The following is a 13,939-nucleotide window of genomic DNA, read 5'->3' on the forward strand; positions in this document are numbered from 1 at the left end:
GTGGGTCCCATGGTCCTTCCCGTGGGTCTTGTCCTTCAGAGAACACTCGATCCACCCTCCCTCCCTGGAAGCCCACTCCTCATTTCTTATTAATGACCATCTCCAAGAGCAGCACTCCCCAAGCGTTTGCTGGGCCAGGCACCCACATCTGCTCAGAGCTCTGCTGACACCCCTGTTGGGGGCCTGGGAGTTTTGTGCAGAAGCTGCAGGCACTCGGGGAAGGGGCGGCTCACTGTCCACCGTCTAGAGGAGGGGGTTCCTGGAAAAGAGGGGCATGTTGGCCGGCACAGGAAAGGGGCAGAACGGTTTCTCTCCCAGTGCTTATCAGCAAGAAGATCCAACCAGTCCATCCTAAAGGAAATCAGTCCTGAATATTTACTGGAAGGACTGATGCTGAAGCTGAAGCTCTAGTACTCTGGCCACTTGATTCGAAGAACTGACTCATTGGAAAAGACCCTGATGCTGGGAAAGATTGAAAGCAGGAGGAGAAGGGGACAACAGAGGATGAGATGGTTGGATGGCATCACTGACTCAATGGACATGAGTTTAAGCAAGCTCTGGGAGATGGTGATGGACAGGGAGTCCTGGAATGCTGCAGTCCATGGGGTTGTAAAGAGTCAGATGGGCTTCCCTGGTGGCTCAGATGGTAAAGAATCTGTGTGCAGTTCAGGACCCGGGTTCAATCCCTGGGTTGGGAAGATCCCATGGAGAAGGAAATGGCAACCCAGTCCAGTATTCTTGCCTGGAGAATCCCATGGACAGAGGAACCTGGAGGGCTACAGTCCATGGAGTCGCAGTGTTGGACACAACTGAGTGACTGAAGAGTAACCTCCTGTCCCTCACCGTGTTGGTTCCTGAGTTGGACAGGGAACGTGAGGAGGGCAGAAGGCCTTTCCTACTTCTGGGCCAGCTCCGGTGACCTTAGGAGGCATTCAGGACTGAAGGCTGCTCTTTGAGCTGCATCCAGACGCATCCCCGGCCTCGCCTGGCCTGACAGCAGGTGGTCCTGCTTGTGGCTTGGCGACGGTTCCCCCAGCCCTGCTGGCTAGACCCCAGGTCTGCAGGGCCGGGACCGGGAGGGGTAGGGGGTGTCGCTTGCTCCAGGGACGCTCAGAAAGGTACGGCCACCCCCAGGGAGCCACCGAGCCCTCCTCCATCCTTGGTGCCGCTGCAGGGCCGGGTCTCGGGTCTCCATGCAGGCACAGCTGACCTGTAGTTACTCAGTAGGAGTTTTCTCTTTCTTTTTCCTTCTGAGGGTTTGAAGACGCACATTGCTGGAGGCAGGAGATGAGTTTAGAAACAAAGGGCTTCTTTCCGAGGGAGCTGTTTGTAGCCGGCTCGCTCTCGATTATTTGGAAATAGCTTCGGGGGTTTTAATCTCCTCTTCCTCTGTAACAGTGCACCCGAGCCAAGAGCTTACTCCTGGCAGGAGCACAAAGCTGCTGAAGACACTGGAAGCTGAGCCCACACGTAGGAGCTCTTCAGGTTACAGTGTCCAAAGAACCGCCCTGTGTAGCTCAGCTTGAGGGGTGTGTTTGAAGTAAGGACCTCGGCTTGTGGCAGGGACGAGAAGCTCCCGTGACGGGGCTGGCGAGTCTGCCCCCACCACCGCCCACCCCTCTGTGAGCTGAGTCAGTTGTAGGGACAGTGTCTCCTGCGAAGCAGAAATCTTGCTCAATTGGCCATGGCCACAAGGCATGTTTGAGGAGTTTTTCCTTCAAGTGTAGGGTTTTAAGGATGGAAAACCGCCTGTGAGTTTGCCATGCTCATGCGCATGCTGACTGCTGCTTCGAAGACCGGCTTTTAAATGTGGCTTTCGGAAGGCCCGCTTACACTTGCCAGAGAACCCTGGAGTAGATTGAATAGCTTTTCTGTATATTATTTACATGAATTGTACTACAGCCTTTGGGTTTTCCCACCAAGCCTAAAGTTTTGGCCTTTACCTGGAATGGTAGAACTGCACGTTTGTATGAACATCTTTTTGATTTCTGAAAGCTTTCACTTTATAAAGAGAAGCTGGGTTTGTTTTTGTTTTTTTTTTTTCATGAATGAATTTCCCTGGCAATAAATTAAGGGCCCTGCATAGCTGAGGAACTTGAAAGAAACATCCAGAACAATTGAATTCCCCAACATTGAAATCAACAACACAGCTGTGCTTCTGAAGTGTCTCTTTATGAGAATTCAAGTGCACATTAAATTGCTTGCTGAATGCGAAAGGTTACAGATCAGAGGGAACATTTTTTTTTCCCTCAAAATGGCTTTTTATTCAGGCTTAACAATTCTCTTCCTGAAAAATGATAGTTGTCAAAATAAAATATTTCAATAGCTATTGGCAAGGAAATGTGAAAACAAACAATGGTAATGAGAAGTAGAAAATGGACTGAGAGAGGGGCCCGCTTTTCAAGTGGACATGAGCCCCGGGGGTGGGGCGGGCTTTGCTGCCAAGCCAGTGTGCGTTCCACTAATGAAGCCATATTTCAGAGAAAAATACATATTATTTTACCTTCTAACACCTACTGTTATGATGACCTTTGAAGTATTAGGAAATTTACGTCCAAGATGAGAAAAAAAAAACAGCAATTTGATATAGACAACATGAGCTACGCAAAATTTCCAATAAAAGTTCCAGATTCTGGAAATTTCAGAACACTGAAGAATTTAAAAAAAAATTAAGTCAAGCATTCAACGGAAAGAGCACAGTGTGTGGCATTGTGCCAAAGAAGACTGAGAAGCCTGTTTGAGAATCAGCACGAGGCCCTCCTGGTGAGTGTCTGGCCAGCACCAGCCGGGGGGCAGCTCTGATGAGGCGGCGCTCCGGCCGTGCCTGGTGTTGGTGCTGGGAGTGTCCGTCTGTCTGTCTTTTCCTTTCCAGTTTAGGCTGATTTTGCCTTATTTATCTACCCGATGGGCAACATTTTGGTATTATTATTTTTCCTCTCTGGAAAAATGTACTTACTAGTGTCTTATCACCCACTCCAGTGCTCTCGCCTGGAGAATCCCGCGGACGGAGGAGCCTGGTGGGCTGCAGTCCATGGGGTCGCTAGAGTCGGACACAACTGCGTGACTTCACTTTCACTTTTCCTTTCCTGCATTGGAGAAGGAAATGGCAACCCACTCCAGTGTTCTTGCCTGGAGAATCCCAGGGGCGGGGGAGCCTGGTGGGCTGCCGTCTATGGGGTCACACAGAGTCGGACACGACTGAAGCGACTTAGCAGCAGCAGCAGCAGCAGCATGGTTTGTATAATAATCGACTCTGTTATTGTGTTGAATATTTCAGTATACATTTAATTTGGTGGCTAATTTATTATCGCTTCCTTCATTAAGAGTTTTCTATAAACTGTCCTCTTCACGCTTAGGCCATAAATGGATTTTTCTCATATTTTTTAATACTTAAGAAAACTTTATAAGATAAACTAAGAAGACTTTTAGAACTCACTGGTCCCGGCTCTATAACTCTATACAAAGAACAGTGGGTTATCTCTTCTAGAGGTATACCGTATCTCTGAATTAAAAGAAATGTATGTATTTTCCTTCCTTTTCTTTTTTTTTTTTAAACAAACAGTACATTTTTTTCAACAGCACCTTTTAAATATCAATAGTCAAACGTTGGAAAGATTTATGAAGGTATTGACCATGAATGACGTTTTTGCAGGAATGATACTAATGTTTGTTTTCTCTGGCCGTTGAAGTATGTAACATTCAGACATTAAAGTGGACACTGACGGAAGGTAAATCAGAAATAACCTCTAAATTTTTTTCAACTGTTATTTCCATATTTCCTCTCTTACCATCTAGAGAAGGGCATTCTCAGATGGGGGACGTCAGAACGCTCAGCTCAGAGCTGAGCTCAGCATCCCTTTTATCTGACGCTGTCTCACCAGGAATTCCAGCTTTTCAAAGGCAGCATCACCAGGGAAGAGGGAAGACCCGAGAGGAGGGAGCCCAGCATCGCAGCCTCTCCCCTTCGGGATGGGGCTCAAGCCTTCCTCCCGCCACTGTGGGGAAACAGGCCAGCTTTGTTTGCATTCTGCGTCCACAGAAGTGTAAAAATAGGAAAACAGGAGACGTTGCAGTAGGTCGAGGGAGCCGCAGGGTCTTGACAGACACGACGGGGACAAGTTCATGGTAACAGAAAGAATGCATTAATAACAACACTGTTAATAACAACAACTGCAGAGTGCCCAGGCCAAGCCCTTTTCCTTAGAGCTCTGGAACCCAAATTTCAGTCCACATAGAGCTGGACAACAGGCTCTGGGGCTGTACCCCAGAATTTCTGATCCAGGGGGTCTGGAGGGGAGTCCGAGGTCCTGCCTTCCTGACCAGTTTCCAGGTGAGGATGCTGGTCTCCTGGGCAGTGGGGCGCCTGCTTGAGAGCCAACCTTGCAGTGACCTGTCCCTAGCCCCGGGTGAGGGACGTAGGGCCCGGCTTGGTCTCTCCTCGAGGAGGCCTGACCGTTCCCTGGGGCCTGTCGTGGTCCCACCACCAGGACGTGAGTGACCTGCGCTGAGCAGGAGGGTTGCCCTGAGTCCCTCAGGCGTCTGGGAGGGAAGGTGCACTTCTGGCCAGCAGATGATGCTGAGAAAGTGGAGGTGGCTGCAGGGACTCCCCACGGTGGTGGGCGGAACTCACCCTGGGGCACCGGGTCTCAGAGGGGTGCCCGTGGCCCCTGGCACGGGGCCAGGTGGGTGGTCTGCAGGGTCCTGGCCCGAGAGCCCCTGCACTCGCTCCAGAGAGGCATGCACCTTTGACTCAGGCTGGCATGCAGGGGTGAGCTCCGGAGGACTCCGCATCCCCAGGGATGCCCACTTCAGTGTTGGCAGAGGGAGCAGGGCCCTTGCACCCACTCCAGCTCACCCTGCCTTTGCTGCCCTGTAGGTCAGGCTGCTCACTCACTGCCTGGCTAGGTGCACTCTCTTGGAGCCCTTCCCCGCCTCTGGCCTTGGAGGGTGACCCCAGGTCACAGCTGGGTCCCTGGAGTCTGTCCTCAAGGGTTTAGACTCTGGAGGGCAGGCTCTGTATCAGGGGCTCTAGGGAGTGAAACTCTGGCTTCGTGGGTGATTTCTGCCAAGGAAGAAAGCTGGTGAGGATGCGAGTGATCACTGAAGGCATCTGAAAAGTGGGGTGGGGGGTCACGGACCAGTGTCTCACCTTACTTGGCGAGTGCGGTCTAGGCAGGCAAGGCCAGGGCGGCGCTCAGCCCTGGGGCTGCACCCACGCTACCTCGCAGGCAGGTGGGAGGTGCCCGCGGTGCTGATTTTGGGCTCTTCCTTTCACCGAGCTGCACCCCATCGACTCTGGGAGGGAACCGGGGGGAGGGAGTCACAGTGGCCTCTCAGCCGTCAGCCTGGTGGTGTCACTGTGCATGCTGGCCCGACTGCATGATGACCCCCGGCACCCCACAAAAGGCCTGCGGGAGGCAGGCTGCCTTCCAGGGACTCTGACTCTGCCGCAGCCTTGGTGCCCAGCCCCCGCTCCTCCCCTGCGGGTTCCTGCCTCTGTGCTCCAGCCCCTGTGCCCGTCAGCAGCTGACAGTGGGCGAGCGGGTCTGGGGTCGCACAGAGCCGCCAGCGCACCCGGAGGTGTAGGACCCTTCAGGCTGAGCTCAGGCCGTCCCCACGCTGGTGTCTGAGAGGCCGTGGTGCGGAGAGCCGCCTGCCGGCCGTGTCCTCGCAGACAGAGGAGGCGCGGAAGGACACGGACATGGCAGAGACGCTTCTGGGCACCAGCTGTGCCCTGGCCTCCCTCTCCCCTCGGGCAGGTGGTGCATCCCTCTGCCATCCTCTCTGCCTCGTGCCTTCCTCCTTCCCTTTTTCTCCAGGAGGTCCGCCCCGACTGCTCAGACCACGTCAGCTCCTCTGTGGGCTAAAACCACGGGCATGGACCCCAGCTCTGCCGTTCCTGATCAGTGACCTTGGGCTGTTAGGCCACTCTCGGGGTCTCAGCATCCTCATCTAGTGGGTCTAACAGGGGTGCCCGCTTCAGGGTTGCTGTTGGCATTAGAGGACTTAGTGTGTGTGTGAAGTTCGTAGAATGATGACCCGCACACAACAGGAGCTGTGCAGACGTCCACCACGAACACAGTCACCATGTGAATTATTTGAGTGATTTCTGCCCAGTGCCTTTCAGTCCAAAGGAGATGGGACTTTTTGTGCTGCATCCCCTGAGCGTGTTGAATGGGAGAACGAATGAAAGTGGCCACAGAAAGGCCAGTTCACACGGGCGTCCTCCCAGTGGCAGCACGTTTTGGCCACTCGCCCTGAGTGGAGACAGGGCTTGTCTTTGCTGTGAGTGGCTGTCACTCTCTTGGTGCACAGGATGTGCACACGTGGAGGGAGAGGTTTTGGGACACATGGCACGCAGACACCGCGTGTCCTGGGATATTTTGAGGGAGCCGGCCCTGAGACCGCTGGTGTGTGTTGATTTCTCTGCGGGCTTCCTGCCGCCCGAGAGGCAGGTAATCCCCATGCTGCCCTTGCAGAGATGAAGAGACTCAGCATCGGGCAGGCGGGCACACCTGCCAGGGCACCGAGCTGGTGGGTGGCGAGGTCCGTCCGTCCCCCACACTTTTCCCACTCCCTGCAGTGCCCGGCCTCCCTCTCTCCTATGATCATTCTTGTCACCCGCACGGGGTCCTGCCCGGAAAGCACAAGGCGGGGCAGCCAGACAGCGCCTGGGACAAGCCAGGAGTTCCAGCCCAGCAGGACGGCGAGACTGGGCTGAGGTGCGGGGCTTCATGCGCCTCTGCTCCCAAGAGTCCAGGGTCGGCAGCCCCAGTGGGAAGAGAAGTGCTCTTCCAGAAGGGAAGGGGAGCTGAGCCTCTGGCTCTTCCCATCCCCCTCCCTTCCCGTCCCCCTCCCCTCCCACCCTCCTCCCTCCCTCCCTCCCTTCCTACAGTCCTTCCTTCCTTTCTCTTCCTCTTTCTTTCCTTCTTTTGCTCATTCTTTCATTTCCTTCCTTTCTTTTCTTTCCTCCTTCCTTCCGTCCTTGCTCCCCCCTTTCTTCCTCTCCCTCTCTCTGGCGGCAAAGCCACGTGACGGTGTGACTCTGCTCCTGGGATTCCAGAAAGGGGTAAATCATGCTGCTTGTTTAACTCCGCTCTGCAGGACCATCAATCGCCTGCGAAACAAGGCCCGCCTGCGGTGCTCTGACCTCATTAAACCCTCCGACGGCTCCTCCGGCCGCACACATCACAGACCCTCCTCCCTTGGTCATTTCCAGAGTGTGTTTAGCGCTTGTGAAAGGAGCTGTCTTAGACCACCAACTCTCTCAGCAAACACTGCACCTCCTCGGGCTGTTTTGGCAGCACGCTGGCGTTGCTGAGTGTAGCTGGATTTGAACCAAGGGCTCGGGGACTACAGGCTCATTATTCTTTCCCTGAACCATCGATGGCTCCTCACATTGTGTTTCTGTGGTTTTCTCCACCAGAAATGCATACCCTAATTGCTAAAAAAGCCGCCCTTTTAAAATAGCATTTAAATGGGATGAGATGGCACAAGTGGAAGGAATTCAAACGTGTCCTTTGAAATAGGAATCTGAAGGGCAGAGTTTTCCTCTCTGAAGGTTCCGCCAACCAGCCGTGGTCTGCGGAGCTGCTTACTGCCATCCACACGTTTCTAGGCCCCTTTGCTGCACTTCCATCCTGTAATGTCACCTGCTCTTGGGAGCTTTTCAGCAAATTCTTACCTCCAGAAAAACGTAATGGAAGAAAAGAGTGGCTTTGTGGTTCTGGGTTCCTGGATTCCACTTTGCATCGCAGCTTTGCCGTGAGGAGCGCGCGTTCAGCCGCCCCCGGGTCCTGGAGGACAGGGTGCCGGGGGAGGTGGGGCAGGGAAGGGGGGGGCCTTTTTGTCCAGAGGCAGCTGGACGGGAAATCAGTGCCCTGCTGGCCTCACCCCCCAGTCCTGTGCAGCAAAATATTTGGAGTGGGTTATCAAGGGGCACTTGGTGCTGTGTTAAAATTATTTCCACCTCTTAAGAACAAGGTAGAATTAACTTCATGTGGATTTAAGTGGTTTTAAGTGAACACTGGTCAAATCTGGATGGGCGGCTGATGCACAGCCATGAGACTGGTTGGTTCAGAGAGAGAAAGGTCGTTTGAGGGAGCGGATCTATACTTTCTAAATGTGGTCTTCAGATCTCAGATGCCCATCACATTGCGAACCAGCAGTTTGGAGACTGCAGGCCCTAGATTACAAAAATATTACCTTAATTCAATTGAGACTCTCTTGGGATGTTTGCATTTAGCTCAGACTAGTCAAACCTACATAGTTGTATCCAGAAATATTATCGAAATATTGTCATTTCCCAGTCAGCACAAAAAACATTTTTTGAGTCACTGACTGCAGAAACACATGATAAAAATAAATGGATGACTAAGAAACTTAAGCCTGTTAACAAATCTGGATTTGTAGAGAGAGGGTACGAAGGGAGAACCGAGCAAAATGGGATCCCGGAAGCTCTGAGCGGCCACACAGGGAGCCCGCTTTCTGTCTCTGGGGGTTCTCACCAGAGGGGAAGCCTGAGTTCTGCCCCTGGAAAGCAGGAGACATTTCACCGCGTGGTCCCAGCCACTGCTGGGAAGTTGTGCAAATAGATGGGCCAGGAAGATCCTGGTCCTTTTTATCTGTCAACCAGGTGCATTTCTGAGGGCCTGTGGTCCAGGCGTTCCGGAGGAGCAGCCTGGATGGGAGGGGACCGTGGCTCCTGCAGACCCACTTAGGCCACGTGAGAGTTCGCTGGGGAGTCTTGCTCCTTCCTGTAAATCTGCTGACTGTGCTCAGCTGAGAGTGTGGGGCTGACCCTGCGGTGCCTCTTCCGTCAGTGTTTGGGGAGGGTGAGCCACGCCCCTGGGCTATGCCCTGTCCTTCAGGACCTCTGCCCACAGCCAGCTGCTCGTGCATTTCCCCCTGCAGAACTGTCATGCTTCCAAGACCAATGTCCTCAAGTTTATATCTTTAGTATAAATGTGGATCTGTATTTCGAATTCCAAATTGAAAAAAAAAACAAGCCATGAATTTCAAGTTTTACTTCATGAGATGGTTTATCTGCATAGTCTAGCCTTGCGTACGACTAGGGTAATTCTGAATGACTCTGGGTGGAATGTTCTGAAGTGGATGGGCAGATAAATTCCAGATGAACGTGGGACAGAACTTCTTCATTCCTTGGAGTAGGTGTAATGACAATGAGGTGAAAATCTTGCTGCCATAACAGTGTCCATCTAATGAGAAAGACAGGACAGTGTCCCTATTCGTAACATGAACTTTTCAGGGCAACATAATTGTTAACATGCTGTTATAAGTTGCTGAGTTAACGTTCTATTTCTTGTTCTCCCCTTATGAAAAAATGGTTCCTCAGTTTTCCATAAGTCAGAATTCAGCTAAAGCCAGAATTTTTATTGATTTTTAGTTGCAAAACTTATTTTAAAAGTTTTTAAAAAATCTAATTCACTCCACTACCTCCACATGATGTATGTTAAAAAGGTTCTTATGATATTTTTCAGGTGAAGAAACTGCTGTATTTTGTACCTAGAGAGTCTCACATGCGTCATAAGCCAGGCAGCCGTAGAAGGAGGAGCTGATATCATGTTTCCTAGTTTTGGGCTCTGGTTTCAGATGACAGAGTCACCCAGGGCACTGGGCAGCTTGTATACATTAACTAGAAAGTGACAAAGCCCTGCGAGTTAATCAAAATGTAATAAAATATCTGCATAACAATTAGTGGTGACCATTTGAGAGCCAAGAATAATTTCATCCCTTATTGTCCCCTTTTAGGTTCCATAAATGAAAAGGTACCCCAAAGGGAAGGCACAGGAAAAACAGGTAACTATCTTAAAATGAACTTCCTTGAGGTTTTTTGACAGCGAATCCAATCTATGCCTTAAAATAACATCTCAAGTTAAAACGTCAGCGTGTATCAGTGATGGTGATGATATATGAGAGCGGAAGCAGTCTGTTAATTATTATTTATTCAGCAAATGTTTATTCAGCCCTTACGATTGCTGCGACCTTGCCGGTGCTGGGCACGTGACCCACTGGGTGACAGACTTGTGTCCCCATCAGGCTCGTGTCGGGACCACTTGAGGATGGAGTTAGCATCATCTCAGGTCCACACCTGGGCAGAGGACTCCGGGGCTGGCGCGAGACTGTAGCTTAGCAGTTGAGGGGAGCACTGATCAAGACATGTCCGCTGCTCCTCATAAGAAAGAGGGGGACTTTTTCTGTCTATGACAGTCATCTCTTCTGGGATCAGTGCCCTCGAGAACCAGATGGAATGGCGAGCGTTTCCTTTGGAAGTCACCCTGCAGCTGCAGGTCCATCTCTGCTGGCCGTGGCCTTTGCCCTTTCCTCAGCTGGCATGGGCTTCCCTTGGCTCAGCTAGTAAAGAATCCACCTGCAATGCGGGAGACCTAGGTTCGATCTCTGGATTGGGAAGATCCCTGGAGAAGGAAAAGGCTACCCATTCTAATATTCTGGCCTGGAGAATTCCGTGGACTGTATAGTCCCTGGGGTGGCAAAGAGTCGGGCACGCCTGAGCGACTCTCACTTTTCCCTTTTAGCTGTCACCTGTGAGTCCCAGTGACACATTTTCTGTTTTCATATCAGATGAAAAATTTATTTTTAAGATGAAATAAAAATAGTGTACTAGCATCTTGGGCTACCACTTCCCAGGCCAGTGGTAAAGAACCTGCCAGCCGATGCAGGAGACGTCACAGATGTGGGTTCAGTCCCTGAAGAGGGAAGACCCCCTGGAGGAGGGCATCACAACCCACTCTAGTATTCTTGCCCAGGAAATCCCATGGACAGAGGAGCCTGGTGGGCTACAGTCTATGGACTGCAAAGAGTTGGACACAATCGAAGTGACTTAGCACACACGCTGCCATCTTAGGCTCTTAGGGAGAGGGTTTCTGTTCAGGAAGGAAGGAGATATGATTGCACAGTGTTGGGGTTTGGGTCTCGGAGATGCTGGGGGCATGCTGCTGTATTTTAGAGAAGGGGAAGTGTAGAGGTTCATGGTTAGACACAATAATCAAATACTGAAAAAACAACAGAGGGAAATACCATTTCAGGGGCTCCCTCAATCCTGCTCATGGTGATATAGGTCCATTCCACTGTGGATATATACGTTTTTAATCCCTCAGGAATTGGCATGTGGGCTCAGAAATGGATTTAAGGAAAGAACACATTGCTTCTACTGAAGCCCCTTGATCTATAGACATGCCTGTCCAGGGAAATATTGAATATAAGTAATAGAGTTGGTTTATCAGGAAAGCGAGATATTTGGCAAGCCGTCCTGGAGGTAGAGTAAAGGGCACTGAGCTGTCCATGACTTTGCATCATTGTCTGAAGCTGAGCCCAGTAGGTGCGGAGGCCCCTTACACCAGGACAGGCTCTCGGGGAGCCTGAGCAGGACGGTGGAGGCCGACGGTCACGCTGCGGGGCCTGAGGGCTGAGACAGGGATGTGGGGGCCTCTGGTGCTGGCATTAAGTGTGGGGGGCAGGAGACACCCATACTTGTCCCTCAAGGACAAGCCCCTCTCACCTTGGTTCTCAGCTGAGAACTCAGACTGGCCCGGTCCCAGGGATTAGGGCTGCTGGCCCCCAAGGGATGACCTGCTCAGGCCTCAGCAAAAAGGTGCAGCTTTAACTGTGTCCTTGATGGACGTTAACTGTGGCCATGATGGACATTCACTGTCCTTGATGGCTGTCATTCCAAAGGACCTTAAGTATGCAAAGACTTTTTCTCAGTATGTTCTGTTAAGACTCTCAAATATGTTAAATATGTTGTAAATATGTTCCCCATTTTGTTCTTGGAAGATTACAGAGTATTCAGCAGCAAAATCCTCTTAGTTTATTGCTGCTATCATTAGTAGACTTGGATATTTCAAATCAATGATGCGACATTTAGTCAGTATTTTGACAGATGGCGAGATTTTTTTTAAAGAGATTGTTAAAGAATTTTAAAAAATACTCTTTGGTTTTCCCCTGGAAAGAACTTATGGGAAATCTCAGTTTTCCTCTTCGGGTTGCTGGGGTACCGATGAGTCACAGCCCATAGATAAGCCACATGGCCGCCCCTCCTCTCTGCTACCGCTTGCTGAATTGTGACCCTGAAGCTATTAAAAAACAAAATCACACGGGTAGACAAGCCTGGGAGAAAATGGCAGGATGTTCTCAGGAGCCCCCACAGCGCACTGTTAGGGCATCCCTGACTGGGGGCTCCTTGTCCGGGGGCTTCTAGAGGTTTGGTTACCAGAGAACCCAAAGGGTACTTTTCAACTAAGTCAATAAAGACCGTGTCCTTCGGATAAGGTCCTCAGCAAATGGCGCAGAATTTTCTGACTCGTGCCCCTCCCTCTGAACTCGGGCATTTCCCCCTGTCCCCCGACCCCACCCCTTACGACCCCGCCCCCCTGCCTCGTGGGAGGCCTGGGTGCTGAGAGATCCACGGGCCAGGTCCAAGCCCTGGTCTCTGTTCCTGCCCTCCATTCAGAAACACAGGGCAGAGCAGGGGGCAGGCCCTACCCCAGGCCCCCGTTGCTGCCTCCTGCCCCTCGCCCGCTCAGGGGGCTCCCAAGGCCCCCGCCCCAGGCCCCCGCCCCGTGGGGGTGTCTGGCGCCTCGCGCGTCTGTGGGTTTGTGTCCATGGGTGCCGCGCGGCGGGTTGTGGTTTGGTGGATTGTGGGGTGTATGCGATCCGGAGGGTCCAGCCTCTATGCACACTTACTTCACTTACTCTCATAATTGTAGTCTCCTTGCAAATCTTTTCCGTTCTGAATTCAGATGATGCCTCAGCTCCAGCGCTGGAGACTCAGCCTCAAGGAGACGAGGAAGGTGAGTGTCCGCAGGGAGCTGGGTGGGGTGCCGCGGGCCTGGGGGCAGATCACGGCCTTGTGCTCAGACTTGCCAGGGATGGGCTGGGTTTGCCCTTTTCCAGCTTCATTTGAGAGGCCTCGTGTCCCTGCTGAGGGCCCCCGCGTGTGCCGTGGGACTTTCACACAGCATATGCAGAGAGGCCTTTACGGCGAAATCTCTGAGCTGAAATTTTATCATCTGGATAGAGTGAAGGATGTATTTCCAAAGCTGCAAAAACATACGCGGTTTCCCTGCTCATCCTCCACATTGTGTGATTATCACACGTGGTGCCTGAGACCAGCCTTGTAAAGTGACAAAGATGCGTCTCCGGCTGGTTAAGCTTTGTGTCCTGGGAACGATGGCTTCCTACTCCAGGCCTGGAGCACACTGTTGTAGCTGTTTGCCTCTGTGTCACCGATTCTGGGGGCAAAAGGGATCAGGTCTGAAGGCCAAATGTAAGGAGCGCACATGATACGTAAGTCGGAGATCAGAAGTGCTTTGCAAACAGCAACAGTGATAGTCATAATCGACCTCCGTCTGGCCCTGGATGCCACATGCTCCGTCACCCGAGCTCACCAAACCCTTGGAGCCCCGTCTCACAGACGACAGTTGCCCGAGATCACAGAGCCCACAGATGACAAGGGAGCCTCTGGCCAGCTGGTCGGCTCCAGCGTGGCTCTCAGGCGAGGGGTATCCTGATCGCACTGAAAGTGCTCAGCCGCATTCGCTACTATCACTGCCTCAGATTTGTTCCCAGATATTGTGGGCAAAATTGTATTTTACATATTGCACTTCGTATTGAATCTTTCGGGCTTCCCTGGTGGCACATTGTAAAGAATCCGCCTGCAATGCAGGAGACGGGGGGTTTGATCCCTGGGTCAGGAAGATCCCCTGGAGAAGGGATTGGCAACCTACACCAGTATTCTTGCCTGGAGAATCCCATGGACGGAGGAGCCTGGTGGGCTATGGTCCATGGGGTCGCAGGGTCGGACACGACTTAGCGACCAGAACAGCCCGCACACTGCATCCTTCACCTGAGAGAAGACCCTGTGTGTCACCCAAGTGTCCATCTTCACCACACAAGGGTG

The 13,939-nt window shown here is 52.0% G+C and overlaps 1 protein-coding gene across 2 annotated transcripts in view; it reads left to right on the forward strand.

The window, feature by feature from the left end:
- Nucleotides 1-13,939, forward strand: part of SMOC2 (SPARC related modular calcium binding 2) — a 153,931-nt gene that overhangs the window by 59,494 nt on the left and 80,498 nt on the right. The window contains exons 5-6 of one of the 2 annotated variants that reach the window (XM_055536202.1): nt 9,772-9,819; nt 12,747-12,830. In XM_055536202.1, coding sequence (XP_055392177.1) covers nt 9,772-9,819; nt 12,747-12,830 — 132 coding nt within the window. The remainder of the gene's footprint in view (nt 1-9,771; nt 9,820-12,746; nt 12,831-13,939) is intronic. The other variant, XM_055536203.1, reaches the window with a different exon arrangement.

This window comes from Bubalus kerabau, chromosome 9 (genome assembly GCF_029407905.1).
Source record: "Bubalus kerabau isolate K-KA32 ecotype Philippines breed swamp buffalo chromosome 9, PCC_UOA_SB_1v2, whole genome shotgun sequence".
NCBI classification, from domain to species: Eukaryota; Metazoa; Chordata; class Mammalia; order Artiodactyla; family Bovidae; genus Bubalus; species Bubalus kerabau.